General features: G+C 48.8%; 1 protein-coding gene across 1 annotated transcript in view; it reads left to right on the top strand.

The window, feature by feature from the left end:
- The window catches only part of LOC135383299 (phospholipid-transporting ATPase ABCA3-like), a 165,424-nt gene that overhangs the window by 64,133 nt on the left and 81,510 nt on the right, over positions 1–19,781 (top strand). Inside the window, exons 15-16 of the mRNA XM_064612815.1 lie at positions 10,162–10,392; positions 17,491–17,553. Of these exons, the coding sequence (XP_064468885.1) occupies positions 10,162–10,392; positions 17,491–17,553 (294 nt within the window). The remainder of the gene's footprint in view (positions 1–10,161; positions 10,393–17,490; positions 17,554–19,781) is intronic.

Below are 19,781 nucleotides of genomic sequence, written 5' to 3'. Positions count from 1 at the left end.
GACCTTCACGGCCCAGCCCAGCCGGTGACTCGGCGAGTAGATCCCGGCCTATAGTATTTCCAGTCGTAGTACGCGTTTCTGCCGTTTAGCAAACAGATTTATAAGTAAATATATAAGGAGAGAAGACAAGTCCACAGACATACAAGTGCTGGCGGTTTAACACAGTAACAGGACGAGACCAAATTAAATCCAGAACGCACGCAGGCATGGGCGTTATCGTTACACTGTCAAGTTTTTTGCGGAGGTAGAGGATAGTGTCGACAAACTCCTTCTCCCATCCCCTACCCCTCTCACCAAGCTTTGCCAACGTGATTGTGAGGAGTAAGGAGCAATGTGAAGTCGCTTTGAGAATGTTCTAGATGGTCGACTCATACGCATAATGCAGTGTCCTTTGCTTGTCTTTGCAAATTTATGCATAGGAATGACGCAAGCGCGTGATAATGAACTAATAGTCCTCCATTCTGTGGAATCAGCTGCGTGACCCGGCCGAGCCTGACTCTCGGAAACATGTTCGTCGGCCCTGGCCCGGCCCGGCCCGCGGTGGTGGCGTATTTTGTCGGCCCGGCCTGGAGCACACCGCCAATAACAAGCCCGGCACGCGGGCAGGGTCGGGGGCCCAGGCCCGTGCAGGGTTCTGCTCGCAGCTGCTGGAGAGACGTACGGACACGTTGATTTAGGGCATCTGTCTTTAACGCTGGAAGTGAAGCATATATAGTAAGATCTCGGAGCGACTGCGTTTGAAACGCACCGATTCACGAGTCGATCGCGTGCGCTTTCTTCTGCTGGCAGATTTAGGTCCACTCGGGTTGCCAATGGCGGCGGCGTTTTTCGTTGATGTTCCGACAGCAATTTCATGACGACTAGTGGTACCGAGTAAAATAATTTTCGTTTCATAGTGCTCAATGAAACTTTCTTCCGAGAACAAGTGCTGCTTGAATACACGGAATATATGGGACCGGTTGGTACATGTCTTGCAGCAAGGCGACAGAAGGTAGAGAACTACAGACATCGACGTCGCAGTTTCAACCCTTTAATCACGCTGAATATGAGACTACAAAAAAAAAAAGATGCTATGACAGCAAGATATGCGTGACACTCCCCCTACATGACATTAAGCTCGAGGTGACACCCAAAAACCAGAGACTGAAATCATCCGAACCAACATCCCTTCTTTATTACTACTTCCTGCTTCTTTGTAAGCAGCGCCGTGGGGGCACTAACACAGTCTTGACGTTGTTCTGCATTGAGCTCTTTCCACAATTTGCCTGACATACACATCCTTTGACTTGTACTTTATCGCAGTCGCTTCAAAATTCGGCTCACAACCGCATCCTATTACATGCTAAGCCAAATGCGAGGAACTGCCTTCTCCGTCCTTTACCTTGTTGGCGTGCTCTCTCAAGCGCTTACTTATGCATCGCCCCGTCTCGCCTATGTAACACTTCCCCCATCCCAGTGGAATGGAATAGACCAATCCCACTGTGCACTGAACCTGAACCTTACTCCTCAGCAACATTTTCCTTCCCTAAAGGATTCGCCCTGAAATTCAATAATTCAACTCAGGAAGACACTATATAGGTGGCAAGCAACCTCAAAAATAGCTCTGGTGAGCACTCGGTTTCCGAGGAAAACATCACCCGGTTCCCCGTTCCCAAGGACTTTTCGACCATGTTCAGCAAAAGATCAATATCCAAAATAAAATACAAATCTTCGACGTCCAAATAGCAAGTCCGCCTTGTCCCTCTCCAGTGCCTTTAGGTCGTCCACCACCTCATCTGACTTGATAACCACAAACGGATCTTCAATCTTCAATTCATTCAGGCCCTGACATACAAAAGCCGCCGCCAACGGTTGCCACGCTCTCCTCTCTGAAACGATGAGTCGGAGGGAATTGTCGAACTTGTGAGTTTTCATGGCAAAGAAAAAGTGAAGATGTTTATTCGTCGCCCTCTTGACCCTATTTGCCAACTTCTGAGCTCCAGCTTTTTCTAACAGACCAGCCATCTCCCCTTTGTCAATTTCATTGTATTCTTCTGTGGTGCTTGCACAAAGTTCTTCTTTATCGCATTCTGCGCTTTTTGTATGAATAACTCTCGGGGCAACCACGAAGGGCGTCTCTTTGTCCGCGTCCTCCGCTTCCACCGCGCTCTTTTTGACCGCCTTAATTAAAGTTAACTTCTCTTCTCCTCTCAGGTGGTCTGTAACCATGCGTAACCGCATCCACACACTGGTCTGCGACCGCTATCTGGTTTTCAACTGGGCACTTCAGTGCACGCTTCCTCGTATAGAGGTAGAGACGTCCTTCCGGAGACACAGCCTCCCGAGGGCAGAATTTGGGCCCAAGCGTCAGAACCTTCCTGGTACCTTCCGTCAATTGCACGTGTCCCAAAGCTACCGGTGGGCACCCTTCTCCGGATGGATGACCACACTTTAACACGCTCAAACGTCCCATTGTCACTTTCCACTCTACCTCCCTCTCTTTCTTGGCCAGACCTTTGAGTAGTTTCAACTCCGTCATGTGAGAGAAATTGGGACCAAACTCACCATATCCGAACGATACCGCCAGCTTGCTCGACAAATCTGCTGGAACCAGGACTCTGACTCCACAATCCTGATGACCTTTCTGCTATGGGACTGAGACGCACACATAGTTCCGCAACTGATGTGGGCAGCACGTTCCGCTTCAGTGCGTACGACATAATCCGCGAAATTCAGTCTCTGGTTTCAGGTGCTATATCGCTTAAAGGGACAGTCTGGACCCCAGATGTGAAGTACGAGGGTGGTTCCATAAGTTTCCGGTCCGACCAACTTTTAAGAGTCATAGAGACGAAACAGGTGTACCACTTTTCGACATAGTCACCCTTAACTTCGATGCACCTTGGACACCTTTCAACCAGCATTCTTATACCCTTGAAAAAATAGTCGGAAGTTTTATCCGCAAAATGCTGGAAAACTGCCTCTTGCACCTCACTATCGTTTTCAAATCTCCGTCCTCTGAGATCCCTCTTGAAGTTTGAGAACAGAAAGTAGTCACTCGGTGCCAAGTCTGGACTGTAGGGTGGGTGGTGGGTTTCACTCCTTTAGTGCAGCCTTGGCAACAGAAGCCGAGTGGACAGGGGCATTGTCCTGGAGCAACCAGGCACCTCGACTCAACCTGCCGCGCCTCTTTTCCTTGATGGCGTCTCGCAGTCGGTGCAGGAGTGAAGCATAATAAGTCGCGTTCACTGCGGTGTTCCTCTCTTTGAAGTCGATGAGGAGGATTCCGTGATAATCCCAAAATATTGTTGCCATGACCTTCTTTGTGGATTGTGTGACCTTGGCTTTTCTTGGGGGTGCCCCAGCATTCATGGACAGTTGTTCCACAGCGTCTTTACGCCTTAGAGTTCAGTCCATATTCTTTTTCCTTTTCTGTACATTTCTTATCAGTTCCCAGAGCATTATTCAGTGGAACTGCCGAGGTTTGCTGAAAAATCTTGATGACGTCCATGATTTGGCAGACAAACATCATGCTGTCTGTTTCTGTCTCCAAGAAACAAATTTGATTCCAGACACCCCTTTCCACCTCCGACGGTGGAACGTTTATCGAAGGACCGAACGGACACAGCACGTGCTTCCGGAGGTGTGGCCATTCTCACGGCCAGAACACTTCCCACGAGAGACGTTCCACTTTCCACAAATCTTGAGGCCATTGCTGTACAGATCTGCACTGACCGTGTAGTGACGGTATGCTCTTTATACCTACCGCCATCACTCAGGGTCGAACAGAGACAGCTTGAGGATCTTATTGATCAGCTTCCATCGCCTTTTCTAGTACTGGGAGATTTCAATGCGCATCATTTGCTCTGGGGTTGTTCCAAAGTTGACACCCGAGGTAAAATGTTTGAGAAATTATTAGCATCCTTGCCAATCTGCCTGCTCAATGCAGGAAACGCTACTCATGTTAATGCTGCTTCGCAGTCCTTTTCAGCCATTGATATTTCGCTGTGCAGTCCATCTCTATTTCAGGACATTTCATGGACAGTGGACGAAAACCCCTATGGTAGCGATCACTTCCCTGCCGTTTTAGAGATCAATCGACCATCAGGTGCTATTAGCACCCGCCCACCTCGTTGGAAGATACAGTTAGCAGACTGGAACCTCTTTAAACAAGAAGCCACACTTTCTATAGAGTCCCTCCTTGGGCTGAACATTAATGACGCAAATAGCTATGTAACAGACATTCTTGTAAAAGCAGCAACCATTCCAAGTCCAAGTCCATTCCACAAGTCCATTCCACAGTCATCAGGTCAACTGCCCAGGCGTTGCAAGCCTTGGTGGTCGGAGGACTGTGGAAATACACGAAAAGAGCAGAACCGTGCTTGGGGCAGGTTCCGGCGGTATCCAACCCCAGCAAATCTACTGGCGTTTAAGAGAGCTCGAGCAAAAGCTAGGTGGACACGCCGACAAGCAAAGAGTGAATGGTGGAAGGGTTTTGTCTCCTCCTTGAATAGCAATGCCCCAACTAATGTTGTGTGGGATCGACAAAAAAAAAATAAAAAAATAAAGGGCAGTTACACAAGCTCCTCTATTCCCCTCTTGGAGAGGGATGGTACGGTGTGCCAAACTTGTACAGGCAGATGTTTTGGGAGAACACTTCCAGAGTGTTTCTACACCAGGGATTTCTTAAAAGTCAAAGATGATGCTGAGAAATTCAAAATCACATATGGCACCAATGACAGCCATGCTTTTAATAAACCATTTTGTATGATGGAGCTGCTGCGTACTCTGTCGTCTAAAAAAAAACCGCACCTGGGCCAGATCGAATCACGTACAGCATGTTGCAGCACTTATCAAAAATATCACCAGAAGGTCTTCTGCACTTTTTCAATTTAGTTTGGAATCAGGGTGAACTCCCATCTCGTTGGAAAGTGGCGACAGTCGTTCCACTTTTGAAGCCAGCGAAAGATCCTTCCAATGCATGTAGCTACAGGCCTATAGCCCTTACAAGTTGTTTAGGCAAAACCTTCGAGCCATGGTTAACTACCGCCTCGAAGAAAATGGATGCCTCGATAGGTATCAGTGCGGATTTAGAGCCGCCCACTCAACCACTGATCATATGCTGCGGCTGGAAACTGTCATCAGGGAGGCGTTTGTCAGAAAACAGCATTGTATTTCCATATTTTTCGATCTCCAAAAAGCGTACGATACAGCATGGCGATATGGTATCGTTCGCGACTTGTACAATTACGGTGTACGCGGTCGTATGCTCCGCTGCATCGCAAATTTTCTACAGGACAACTTTTAGAGTCCAGTTGGGCACATCACTCTCACGTTCTTTTATTCAGGAGAACGGCGTCCCACAGGTTCCGTTCTGAGTGTCACACTCTTCATAGTCAAAATGAACTCTATTGTCCGCGCTATTCCGCCATCCGTAATGTACTCACTATACGTTGACGATGTTCAGATATCTCGTTCGTCTACAAGCATTTCAAGATGTGAGAGACAACTCCAGCTCTGTGTGAACAAATTAGCAAAATGGTCATCTGAGAATGGGTTTAACTTCTCACCTGAGAAAACGGTTTGCGTACCCTTCTCAAGAGTAAGGGGTATGTTTCCTGAGCCAGAACTTAAAATGAATGGCCAAGATATTACGGTCAAATCTGAGCATAAATTCCTGGGTATACTTTTTGACCGCAAGCTCACTTTCAACCCTCACATAAGGAACCTATAAAGTAAATGTGGGAAATCGCTGAACATTCTCAAAATCTTGTCACATAGATCCTGGGGTGCAGACCGTGAGGTTCTGCGTCGCATCTACACATCTTGCATCCGTTCCAAGCTTGACTATGGATCTGTCGTGTACGGCTCTGCACGAAAATCTGTCTTGAAAGCTCTAGACCCTGTCCACCACCAGGGACTGCGACTGGTCTTGGGAGCGTTTTGCACATCGCCGGTCGAGAGTCTCTATGTGGAGTGCAACGAGTGGTCATTAGAAAGGCGGAGATTTTACCTTGCCTCCACATATGCACTAAAAGTACGAAGTTATCCACAGCACCCAGCTTTCTCTTGCGTTACTCAGACACGCTGCAAACAGTTATTTCTTAACAAACCGTCATGTACACCTCCTTTCAACTTGCGAATCCTGCAGGAAATTGAAACACACAGTTTTTCAGAGTACGATTCTACGCCTGTAGGAACTAGTGGGAGGATTGCACCGTGGCAACCACCGCCCGAACACAATCCATCTTTATTGCAGTACAAGAAACACGAAACCCCTACAGCCGTACTCCTGCAAGAGTTTCTGTCTATAAAAGAAGGTTTTGGGGACCATGTCGCATTTTACACAGATGGTTCCAGAACGCACACCGGTGTCTCATGTGCAATGGTTACAGACATATCTTGTAGATCGCATGGATTGCTAAACACAGCTACCATTTTCACGGCAGAGGTCTATGGCATAATCTTGGCACTTAATCATATACTACCACTTTCCATCAGGTCATCACTTGTGTACACTGATTCGCTTACTTGCCTGCAGGCTATACGTAGCCTGCAGCCACCAAAAAACCTGCTCGTTCTGCGAGCAAAACACCTGTCTAGCCGCATAATAAACAGAGGTCTTTCCTTGACACTTTGCTGGGTGCCCAGGCACGTCGGGATACCCGGTAACGAGCTCGCGGACAGAGCGGCTACCAACGCACTCTCAGGTGACATAACCCCCTTTGACGTACCAGCACAGGATCTGAGATCTGCCTTGCGTAGAGCAATTAACTTAAAATGGCAACGTGACTGGGACACACAGACAAGTAATAAATTACACTTGATCAAGTGTAATGTAGGCAAGCCTGCAGGAGTTTTCAAAGAGAGGCTTTATGAAGTAGTCATGTATCGTTTGCGTATCGGCCACACATTTCTCACACATGGATTTTTAATTCTCCTGAAGGACCCACCTCAGTGTGTGCACTGTGCTGAACAGTTGTCTATTCTTCACATTCTCATCAGCTGCCCTCTCCAGGAACATCATCGCCAAACTCATTTTTCTGAGTTCTACCGGTATAGAATTCCTCTTCACCCAGCCCTTTTGCTTGGCGATGAGCCGCTTGTCAGTTTTAGCAGAGTTTACAAGTTTTTTAAGGACACTGGATACCTAAGCGATATCTGAATTCACATACATTTTTATATGTTATATCAGTTTTAAATTGATCGTTTTCTTTTATCTGGTAAAGAGATCATATCTCACAGTATTGGCGCATTATAGCCTTAGTTGCTCATGCGCCATAAAAACCCGAATCATCATCATCATTTTCTTGGGGTGTGCTTCTCCTGGTTTGCGCCATTCCATTGACTCCTTTTTCGAAAGGGGATCATAGTAGAGCACCATAGTCTCATCCCCTGTGACAATTGACTTCAATATTTCTTCTTCGTTCTCTTGACAGAGCTCCAAAAACTCTTTGGCACTGACGACGCGCTGTAGCTTTTGAACTGACGAGAGAAGTCTTGGCACCCATCTCGCGCTGACCTTTTTCATGTGAAGGCCCTTGTCGATGATGCGAAAAACGGTTGTTTTGGAAAGAGCATTTCTGAGATTTCCTTCACCTTCAGACGCCTGTCGCTCAGCACTTCCTCCTCGACAAGAGACAAATTTTCTTGTGTCACCACTCCCACTGGACGACCATCGCGTGGATCATCTTCAATGGACTCTCGCCCCAGTCGAAACTACTTAGCCCAGTCTGTTACCGTTGTGTACGACGGAGAGGCTTCCCTGCACATGTTGTTCAGTCGCGCTTGAATTTCCTACGGCGAAAGTCCCTCTTTTGTCAAGAATTTTATCACAGCGCGGTACTCGATTTTTTTCCCATTTTAACTGAAGAGTGCACCCTGGCTGTTTAAAATGCCGCTCTCCAACCGACAAAAGCATGGAGAGGGTGGAGGGTGGTGCTCCGGCCCTCCAACAGATGGCGCCACGCGTCCTTAATCGCATTTTCAAATTCGCGCGCATTTTCTACGTCGGGCCGGAAACTTATGGAACCACCCTCGTAAATAGTCCTCACCAGATGATTCCTTATATATTTCAGAGCCACCATGCAAAATATTTCGTGTATATTCGACTCCGAGAATTTGTAATGCTATTTTCAACTTGCATCTTTTGCCCCCGTCTGAAAGCCGCACTTGGACAGTCGTGACGCCAGGAACGTTCTCTTCCGACCTTTGCGGCGTCTTCTCGGCTCCTCCCCGCGGGCTATGTGTTCTTTGTGCGTCGCCGTTCTTGGTTTTCGTAGTTCAATATGCTTTTTATGAACAGGGACTGGTTACTGCTTATGTGACGGTGTTGTTCAGCGATGAAGCATAGATATTCCTTAGTGCATCGTGAGAACAAGAATGAAAACACAACGTGCGTGTCATTTTTCGGTTTTGCCGAGACCGAACCCCCAAAACAGTTGGGGGTAGCCAGTATTCACCTGGATAAAAGCTCGGTGTAGTATCAATGCCTTTTGAAAAGACAAGTAAGTGTTCTTAAGTTTCAACCCCGTTCTCGTCACAGATTTGGCCAACACAGCATAAACATTTGTCATGCGCGTCTCTCTGAGTTACAGCACCAACACCTGTATAGAAAATGTTAAACTACATAGTTAGGAATAACATAAGTTATTAAACAAATCGCCAATCCCAACTGGGTCAAGTTTCATTCGCCTGAAAATCTCACTTTGCACATCAAACAAGCGCTGAGTGTTGCTGTGTCGTCTTCCACAATTGTGACGTCGGGAACAGTGACGTCACGGAGAAACCGAAACCGGATATGATTTAACCGTCGATTTAACTCATTTTATCTAAAACTGGAAAGCTTTCACCCTTCACTTTCACTATTTTACGCAGTGATGGCCACTAGTTAACTACATGTAGTTAAACTACTACCTGATTGTAGTTAAAAGTAGTTATCAACTACTTGCAGAAATGTAGTGGCAAGTGCTAGTTAAACTACTATTTCGAGTAGTTAACTACAGTAGTTAGGCTACTGCAGGCGCCAACTACTTCCGGTTTTGCTGCAAGCTTAACGGCACGATTGTGCTTCCGTCTTTTCCCGTGAGCTACTTGTTTGATGAGAACGGAGGTGCAGAGCAATTGTGCCGTGCATGTGTACTAACCTTCACTTTTAATGCTTGTCTAGCGTAACCTCATTTTCATGAGCTTGCATTGAAACCGCATAGGATGGCTACGTCACCGATTATCGTGGCTAAGCGAAAATATTTTACTGTCCACAGTGGCACAATCGGCACCCACCACAATGTATGCGCGTGGCGCATGGATCTGTGACGAAGGAGCCTGAGTGTAAATTTCGTACATGGACCGTCGTATGTTGTATGGACCTTTATAGCGGAAGCTTTCACTCCACAGAAAATATTTGCGCAGCAAGCTCTTTTGTCAGCGCATAATATACAAGAGACAGGCAGTGGATTTTATGAGAGTATGTGAATTAGGCGATGTAGGCACAAGAGTATATTTTAAATATCATTATCACTGCTTAGATGGGTAGAAATCCAGCGAACCGGTAGAATGTAGGAAGGAGTTGCCTCAGGACAGAAGCCGCCGATATTTCGAACAGAGACTGTTCTTCTTCTGCGCCCAGAAGAAGAACAGTCTCTGTTCGAAATATCAGCGGCTTCTATCCTGAGGCAACTCCTTCCTATTATCACTGCTTGTGGTTCATGTTTAGGTGTCTAAGAACACTACAAGGGATTGGTGTTGATGGACAACGTTAAGTAGTTATAGATGTAGTTAAAATACATACTGAAAAGTAGCTGAACTACTAGTTAAACTACTCCATCGCAAAGTAGTTAATAGTTATAGTTAAACTACTGTAGAAGTAGTTAGTGGCCATCACTCATTTTACGTGGATGATGTACGTGTGGTGCACAATCGAATGGAGTCGCAATCCCAATACGCTCCGGAGGTCCGGACTGACGATTTAATGTCCTGTAGGGGGAGTGTCAGGTAGATTTTGCTTTCACACCGTCATTTTTTGGAGACTAATATTCAGTGTGGTTAAAGGGTTGAAAGTGCGACATCGATGTCTGTGTATTCCTTTAGTTGCTTGAATAAACTGTAGCCAATATTATTATCTAGCGTCCACAGCATCGTAGTCTTCTTTCTGCTAAATGTGGCCCTCGTTTCTGTTTCTTGCAGCCTACGACCGCAACGATCTGATTCCCTTGAGCGGTGTTCCCCTCTTTTTCCTCCAGTTCAAGTCCCAGCTCAACAAGAAAATGAGCTACTACAAACGTAGCTACGTTGCCCTCCCCACGCTGATTTTCTTCGTGTTTATCATTACCGTGATCCGTTGCCTCGCAATTACCTTCATTCCCTTTGAAACTGTCAAGGGTCTCTCCGTCGAAACCCTTCCTGTGCGTGCTGCGTGTGAGTATTTTTGTGCCCGCATTATACGAGAGCCGAGAGAACGAGCTCCATGTGGCGATTCGGGAAATTTCTTACCTAAGGCGCAACCACGAACACAACACCACACTCCAGTGTTATAATTTGCGCACACATTGATTGAAGTATTTCTGAGTATGTTAAATACCTCTAACAGTTCCCTTTGCCTGTCAGGTAACACCATATAAAACGTGCTTATGCATTTGTGCCATCATCGAGGTCGAAGTCTGCTTCTCACTTCCGGGGGCAAAAGTGGGTAATTTGCGCACCCCTCCCCCAGTGGTCTTGCTTCCCGAAAGGTGTCTTTTCGTCACCCCTACAGACAGGCCCAAAAGGAGGGGGGTGCAGTCGCTTCTTCTGTCCTCCTGTAGACGTCTAGCCATACCATCAGCCTATCTCAAAAGCCTACCGCACTTCCCTGACTTTATGTATTCGCTATTTAGCTATATTCTCACTTTCCCCAAACTCTGCGGCACAGAGTCACGGATGTTCCCGTTATGACTCCCTTCTTTGTTATACTCTAGAGGTTTGAGGAAACCAAGACACCCAAGCAGCACGCCAATATTGGACACACATGAGCTGCCAGGATTACCAATTTGGTCCAATATGGTCTGCCAATATGGGGAGTGCAACCAGGCTCCACACTGGACCAATATGGGCTGTCAATATTGGCAAGCCTATTTTCCCAATATTTCCGTGATAACGCTAACAAGGAGTATGTGTAGTAATAAAGCATTATCCGGTATAATATCCACCACTGACATTACTTCTCTCTTCTTTTTGATTTCTGCAGACCTTATTGATCCACTTGCATAGTGTTACAAAAACAACACTGCATCGCCATAAAAACGAAGAACAGGTGATACGCCCGTCTTGCGGAAAGACCCAGGCAGTCGTATTGCCAACTGTAGGATGGGAGGAGCGAAAGCTTGCCCACATCACATTTCAAAAATAGTACTACCCGAAGAACGAAGAGCAGGATCAACTAGCGCTAGGCAGGCAGTCCCACGGAACTGCCATTGCCCAACATCCCTTAGAAGCATTCATTGGAATCGTAATAGGGTATGAACCAAAAATTTACAACTCGCCCCTAGAGTATAAAGAGCGAAACGCGAAACACTTTCGTGACGCTGACATACGCCTCAGCAACTCACACAGCCTGCATAAACTTGAAAGCACATAGCGTTACGGAAGATACATCCTTTCCTAAGAAACATTGCGTTTTTTCACTTGACTTGCCGCAATTCCGTTGTCATTAGAGGAACCAGCGACATTTTAGCCCGAATGAAACATCCGATCCGAGTGTCGCGCATGCGCAGTAATTGTATTACGCGTGATCTTGCTCAAACCACGCTCTCTGTGGGTTCGACCGATTGGCATGGCGAAGCAAGACGGCGGCTGTTTGCAGCAAGTGGGAAGTTGAGTTGTTGAGTTGCAGTGCATGTTACAGAGGGATTACCATGTATGTTGACTGTTTCGAACAATGTGTATTATTTGCGGGAAGTTGTCGGATGTAACGACGTATGGAACTGGGCATTTCACACGCTTCAACATCCAATCTTGCCCTGCTGCTTGGGCATTTTGGTACAAGTATACCAACACGGCTACGTATCATTTTCTACATTTTCGGTAAATATGGGGTGTACACGGGCAATGTGGGGCCCATATTGCCAGGATTTCCCCAATATCGGTTCAAACTTGGCAATATGGGGCCCACATTGCCAAGTTTGAGCCAATATGGGAGAAATTCTGGCAAAATGGGTCCCATATTGAACTCGTACCGCCAATGCCCAGCCAATATGGGTTCTGTATTGTCTGCTGCTTGGGTAGGAGCTAAGTAGAAGAGAGTGAATGACACGGAAGTTTAGCGGGCCATTAGCCGCCATTATACAAACACGACACGAGTGTATCGAATCGAGCCGAAACCGGAGAGACGATGCTGCGCTACCGTTTACATGAATGCGCATAGAGTTCGGAGTTAAGATTGCACCTAGCCAGTGTCACACTGGAAAGTTATAGAGGTGCACTTCCGCTGATACCGCACTTTACGTTGTTCCGGCAATTCGCTCCGAACGAGAAAATGTGTCTACGCCGCACGCTTTAGGATGGACTGTGCAGTACGGCTACAAGTCTCGCTCCTGCTGTGAGTGTGTAGCGCAGCTATCCAAAAGATGACGACGAGCGCTCAGCTAAGGCGAGCGCGAGGAGCGACAATAAACCTTCAGTTGTTTCCAAACCTTCGCAGGCTGCGGTAGTCCTTTCTTCTCCCTCCGCGTTGCCTGCCTCATTTGGTGACCCGCGTCGTACATACGCAGGCTTTGCCTGAGTCGATGTCATCACCCTCAGGCAATCATTCCTCCAGCACCGATGATCCACCTATTTCGACGACCACTACGCTGCGGTTGCCCCCTTTTTTGCGCCAGAACCCGCGGTCTTGGTTCAGACAGGTCGAGGCCCAATTTCAGCTTCGACATATCCAGTCCCAACAGTCAAAGCATTTTCACGTTCTTGCTGGTCTTCCTCCGGAAGTTGCGGCAGCACTGGACGACGTCCTCGCCGCAGTTCAGCTCGATCAGGCATACGACGTTCTGAAGACCGCCATCTTGGGCAAAATGGAGGTGTCCGCACGCGCTAAGCTCCAGCATCTACTGTCTGACGAAGAGTTGGGCGACCAAAAGCCATCGCAGATGCTCCATCGCATGAAACAGCTCCTCGGCGATTCCGCTACCGAAGCGCAGCGACCCATCTTGAGAGAGCTGTTCTTTCAAAGACTTCCGCAAGCGATGCATGTGGTTTTGGCAGGGTCGGAAGATTTATCGCACGACCGGCTGGCCACGTTGGCTGACGGGATTGCGGATTACTCAGAGCCCCCTAAGCCGTCCATCATGGCCGCAGCCACCTCGGAGCAGTCCCCGCGCTTGGACCGCATTGGGCTCCAGCTTCAGCAGCTCACTGATGCCTTGCAGTCTCTCACGGCTGCCGGTCCCCGGCACCGTAGCCGTTCCGCTCCCCGATCCCGCCGCAGCTCATCACCGACTCCCTCTCAAGAACCCCAGGCCGCTAACCGGCTTTGCTGGTACCATCATCGTTTTCGGCACAGAGCTCAACGTTGCGTCCCACCCTGCGCTTGGCAGGAAAACCAACGGGCCGATCACTGATGGCGCCAGGCGATCCCAGCCCCACTCCCAGTCGCCTCTTCACTATACGCGACCGCATCGCGGGCTATCGTCTTCTGGTCGACACTGGCGCTGAGTTCAGCATAATTCCAGTGTCTGCTGCTGATCGTCGCCGTTCCCACTCCGGCACAAACCTTCAAGCTAAACCGGCGCTAACCGGCTTTGCTGGTACCATCATCGTTTTCGGCACAGAGCTCACACAAACGGCACAGCGATCAAGACGTATGACACGGCTACGACGGCTACGCGCTTTAACGCTCGACCTTGGACTGAGGCGAACTTTCCGCTGGGTGCTCGTTATCGCCGATGTCACGCAACCCATACTAGGCGCCGATTTCTTGGCATTCGTCAACCTTGCCGTTAATGTCTGCCATCGCCGCTTATGTGACAGCACCACTACGCTTCAGGTGACAGGTGCCTCGTCTCCGCAAGCTCCGACCGGTATCCGCGCGCTTCGTCCTCCTTCGCCATACGCCGCGCTCCTGGACGAGTTCCCGGAAATTACGAAGCCCTGTAACCTGAAGGCCCAAGTCAAACACAACGTGACACACCACATCGCTACCACCGGCCCTCCCGTATCCTCTCGCTACCGCCGGCTCCACGGTGATCGTCTCACCATAGCCAAACGAGAGTTTGAGCATATGTTGGACCTGGGCATCATTACCCCGTCCTCCAGTAATTGGGCATCACCATTATACATGGTACCGAAGAAAGACCCAGGTGACTGGAGGCCGTGCGGGGATTATAGAGACCTTAACACCAAGACAATACCGGACAGGCACCCACTGCCCCATATTCACGATTTCACGGCTGATCTTGCGGGCTGCACAGTATTTACCACCCTGGATTTGGCTAAGGCTTATCACCAGATCCCTGTGCACCCGTCCGACATCCCGAAGACCGCCGTTATTACACCCTTCGGGCTATATGAATTCGTGAGGATGCCATTCGGCCCGCGCAATACAGCGCAAAGCTTCCAGCGGTTCATCAATGACGTGCGACGGGGATTGCCATTCGTCTATGCATACATAGACGATCTCCTCATTGCAAGCGCCTCCCAGCAAGAACACATCGATCATCTCCGCCAAGTGTTCACATGCCTTCAGGAGCACGGCCTGGTGATCAACATAAAAAAGTGTAGTTTCGGACAAAGCGAAGCCCAGTTCCTTGGCCATCACATCGACCAGCACGGCATACGCCCGCTGGAGTCGAAAGCTCAAGCCATCCGCGATTTCCCGCGCCCGAAAACGGTCCGACAGCTCCGCCAGTTCTTGGGCTTGCTCAATTTCCACCCACCGTCTCTTCATTCCCCACTGCGCATTCATCCTACATCCCCTCACCGACCTCCTAAGGGCACCGAAACCATCCACTTCCCCGTTACCGTGGTCTCCGGAAGCAGAGAGTTCCTTTCAGGCGGCTAAACAAGCTCTGGTGAGCACAACTTTGCTCGTTCATCCTGTTCCATGTGCCCCGACACGCCTGATGACGGACGCTTCGACCACAGCCGTTGGTGCTGTTCTGCAGCAGTTTGCTGACGGCGAGTGGCGGCCGCTCGGTTTCTTCTCCTGCCCGCTCGCCTCAAGCCCGCTGAAGCACGCTACAGCACGTTCGGCCGCGAGCTTCTTGCCGTCTACGCTGCTGTGAAGCACTACCGTTATCTACTGGCTGGATGTGAATTCCATGTGCTCACTGATCACAAGCCATTGACGCTCGCATTCATCGCCAACCATTCCGGCTACTCCGAGCGAGAAACCCGCCAGTTTGCGTTCATATCTGAGAACTCCACGGACGTACGCCACATTCCAGGTGTCGACAATTCCGCAGCTGACGCTCTTTCGCGCATCCACGCCATCCCGTTTCTGCCCTCTCCTGTGCATGCCGACCAGCTTTTGAAAGCCCAAGCACAGGACGCCGAAGTAAAGGCCCCCTAGCCTGCGCATCGTCTCTGCAGCTCAAGCCCGTCTACCTACCCGGCTTGTGTGATGTGTCCACGCCCCGACGTCGACCATTCGTCCCCGAGCCTTTGCGACGCAAGATATTCGCCGAATACCACGACATTGCTCATCCCGGCGTGCGCGCGACGCATAAGGCCATCGCCGGTCGTTATGTCTGGCCGGGAATCAATAGGGACATCCGCAGGTGGACCCAGTCCTGCATCACTTGTGTGCGGTCGAAAGTACAGTGCCACACAAAGACGCCTATTCGGCCGTTCCCGAGCCCAGCCGGCCGCTTCCACCATCTTCACATCGATTTAGTCGGCCCACTGCTCATCTCTCATAGCTGCCGATACCTTCTCACGGCAGTCGATCGATTCACGCGCTGGCCAGAGGTCGTCCCCATCCCCGACATAACCGTCCGTCCTGACACCGTCGGTCGCGCCTTCCTTCTTGCCTGGGTCGCTCGTTTCGGCTGCCCTGCCATCGTCACTACCGACAAGGGCAGGCAATTCACCTCACGCAGCTTCTCATCCCTTCTTGCTGCTATTGGTGCCCAGCACATCACGACCACCTCTTCCACCCTGCGGCAAATGGGATGGTTGAGCGGCTACACAGGCAACTGAAAGCCGCCATCTACGCGCGCCCCGACCCCACCAACTGGGTTGACCACCCCCCTTGGGTCCTTCTTTGCCTCAGGTCCTCCCTCAAGCAGGACCTTAAGTGCAGCTCCGCTGAATTAGTCTTCGGCTGCCCATTAGGGTTGCCTGCCAATTTCTTGGAGCACACTTCCAGGCACCCTCCCGCAGGTGACGACTTCACCAGACAACTCCGAGATCACTTCCGCACCATCCAACAGGCTCCGCCTCGGCAGCCTTTATACACTAAGATATTCGTGCACCCCGACCTGAACAAGACTTCCCACGTGTCCATCCGTGCGGACCACGTGAAGCCACCGCTTACTCCGGTATACGCAGGCCCGTACCAGGTCCTCTCCCGCGACGACAAGACAGTCACTGTCGACATCAACGGCCATCGTACAACGGTTTCCCAGGACCGGCTCAAACCAGCACATGTCGAAGCTATCACCTATCAGGCGCAGCTACCCGTTCTGCCGACACGACACAAAGGTCGTCCGACTAACCGTTCTCGACAAAACGCTGTCTCCTGGCGCTCTCCACTGGTAACGCAGCAGTGTCTAGGGGGAGGGGGGAGCCCTGTAGCGCAGCTATCTAAAAGATGACGACGAGCGCTCAGCTAAGGCGAGCGCGAGGAGCGACAATAAACCTTCAGTTGTTTCCAAACCTTCGCAGGCTGCCGGTAGTCCTTTCTTCTCCCTCCGCGTTGCCTGCCTCAAGTCCATATCCAATGCGGCGCGTGGCTGATGTCGCCATTTTGTCAACCCGAACGGTGATAAGACCTCGTAATTGGCGGACGGCTTCCTACATATGCATCTTATCTTCGCACATACTAACTCAGCGCATCCACCGTCTCGATCTACCTCAGTTTACCAAGTTCAACAACAACTTGCGAGATAATTAATGAGGTGTTTAGATGATGATGGTTTACGAGTCGAATACGATGCTTTGTTCCTAGCGAATCGATTAGCATACATGGGCGGATTTCATTCGACAACTGTGTTCGATACGCTTGTGTCGTACGAATGTAAACGTGGCTCGAGACTGGTTGATGAAAGGACAGAAGGTCCCGTTTATGACGTCTTTCTACAACGAAATAGAATATAAGGCGCTCAAAAACGTGAGTAAATGCTGAAGAAAATGCATATGAAGTGTAGCGCTTCGTGTGTGTGTTGTCTATCCGTGTTCAATGTTTTGTTCGTGACTGTGCCTTATTAGATAGAAGTATGCCTTACCAACATACCCAAAGGACTGCTTTAATTGAAATCCGCAGATATTCGTCTATAATGCAATTTGGGACACTGCCACTATACGAGATGCATCCTTCTATTACAGCTCCAGACAATACGAGTGCAAGAAAGATGTCAGGCAGCAAGGACACCATGGCTGCGGAAATTGGTGAGTAACATCGCGAGCTACGCGACTTTGGCTGGGTTTCAGATATAGAATTGAAGTTTGACCTCGCTAGCTCAGTCGGTATCGTAGTAGCTCCCTAAGTTTCGACCTCGGTGGAGGATGCTAGCATGCGTTATTGCTATACTTTTAAAAGAGCTCGGAAAGCAGTTTAACCACTACAATTTTTTTTTTAACAAAGCGGTTCGTAAGCTTATTAAAATGCACCATGCGAAGTAGTTCTATCAACAGATGCACAAATATCGCAGAACTCGATTTTGAAAATCGCGACCGTGCGCAACGGTCGCAATACCCGGAACGAGCTGTCGAGTCGCTTGCGTTATTTTGACGTCGGAAAAGTGGAGCCGCTGATTGGTTTCGAAGGACGTCGTCTGCTATTTTTCACTCGGAAACCCGCTGCAACGGTGGAAGAAGTTTCTCTTTGCTTTTTCTTTGGTTTATAAGGTACAGTGAACGAAGATTCGTCTACATGCACTGTTCAAGGTTACACCGTGAGATTGTAGAGGCCATCCTCGTTAAACTCCCCGAGCGAAGTCAATCAAAAATCGGTCAACCTCTCCCCGCTTGACCTTGCTTTCCCTAAAGCGACCTTCCGGAGTAGGTGGATTATAAAAATAATCTTCAGGTGCCAGTTGAACGCTGTTCTGTCAGTGTCCGTGTTTTGTATGCTATTCATTATCGTGGTGACTGTTTCTTGTTGTGTAGTTGGTGGCAATACGTATAAACACAGTGCACCACTAAGCGCTGCTTCAGTTCACGCCTCAAAATGATCGCTGCATCGCTATGACCACTAATTCCGTTCGCTATGTCACTATATCAATATTCGCTATATCACTGATTTGCTATGATCACTAGTGCCCGTCACTTCGACTAGCAACTTTGTTAGCCATTCAGTTAATTCCTTATTCAGCTGGAGGAGTGTTGTTGCCCATACGTTGTCAGATACAATCCAGTGAAATCTATCGCAATATGCCGTCGCCGGCACATCGTGCCATCAGGAGTCGAACATTCATCATCTGAGTTACACACCAACATAGCCAAGCAGTATCATAAGAGCACCACAATTTATGGTTAACTTACCAATCATCGAGCTAAACGAGAACTGGCCGATGCAGACACGCAAGTTTGAGTTCATCCGTGCTCGGCGTCATTTGTTTTGTCACCATATATTGCATCAGGTTTATCCACCATATAGTGACCGACAACGTCGGTTAAGTTTGCGCCCGCCGACATATCGGCGTGCACTGAAACAGCACGTGACTGGTGTTAGCTGACTAATTTTAGCTGACTATAAAATGCACATGTCGCTCGTGGAAAACTGCCAACGACAAACTGTGACTAACCCAGCCATAATATTGCAAGCACACAACTAACTAACCAACATGCCGCCTTGCTAAGCCAAATGGCTGCTAAATCTGTCTTTCGTTCGTTAAGACGACTTGGACACATATAGAAAAGCCCTGAATTTGAGTGGTTAAATAGTGATGTTATGTTCCTAATATCATATCGTCTTACGAAGCAGCATTTCCCTGATTTTCCTTGTTTCCAGAACATGAATTTCGAGAACGGGGTTTCACGACCAGGAATATCGAGGTCCTCCCTTATTCATCACCTGACACGGAGAAAGCAGGGTGAAAGAAAACAGAACGAAAGAAAGATAACAAACCCAGTCAGCACTGACCAGGATAGAAGCGCGGTCGCGGCTTTCAAGTTTTATTACATCACCAATGACGTTTCTTTTTTTGTTTTTTATTCTCCTCCTCGTTGGACCCGGAGGAGCGAGTCGAGTGTGAACACGCGCGGCGATGTTCAAGTGTCTTTTTTCTACGAAAAACATCGCGTACAGAGAAAATTTTCGTGTTAATCATCAAGTTAAGTTACCTACTTCCACAACGCATTCGAAAAGGAAAATTTTTGAGATGCCTTTCAGAGCTCCTTTAAGAGTGTTATAGTAAATCGCTGATAAAGTCACCGTGAAGCCTCCATACCCTACGGTTGGTCGAATTATCCGCAGTCCTACGCTGCGGCACGTGTGCAGCATGCCGCCACACAAATGTGGGCGGACACACCTTATACGTAAATATACCCCCAATTATAAACTATTTAAGGTATGTATTCATTCGGTGCCCGTGAACAACATGTTAGTTTGAACCCGTGACGTTGGCGCAATAGGCAGCGACGATACAAACCAATCCATCCGCCTTAAAGGAAAG

Source organism: Ornithodoros turicata, chromosome 2 (genome assembly GCF_037126465.1).
Source record: "Ornithodoros turicata isolate Travis chromosome 2, ASM3712646v1, whole genome shotgun sequence".
NCBI lineage: Eukaryota > Metazoa > Arthropoda > Arachnida > Ixodida > Argasidae > Ornithodoros > Ornithodoros turicata.
Note: the sequence above shows the minus strand (reverse complement) of the source record. Positions and strands in the feature narration are given on the sequence as shown.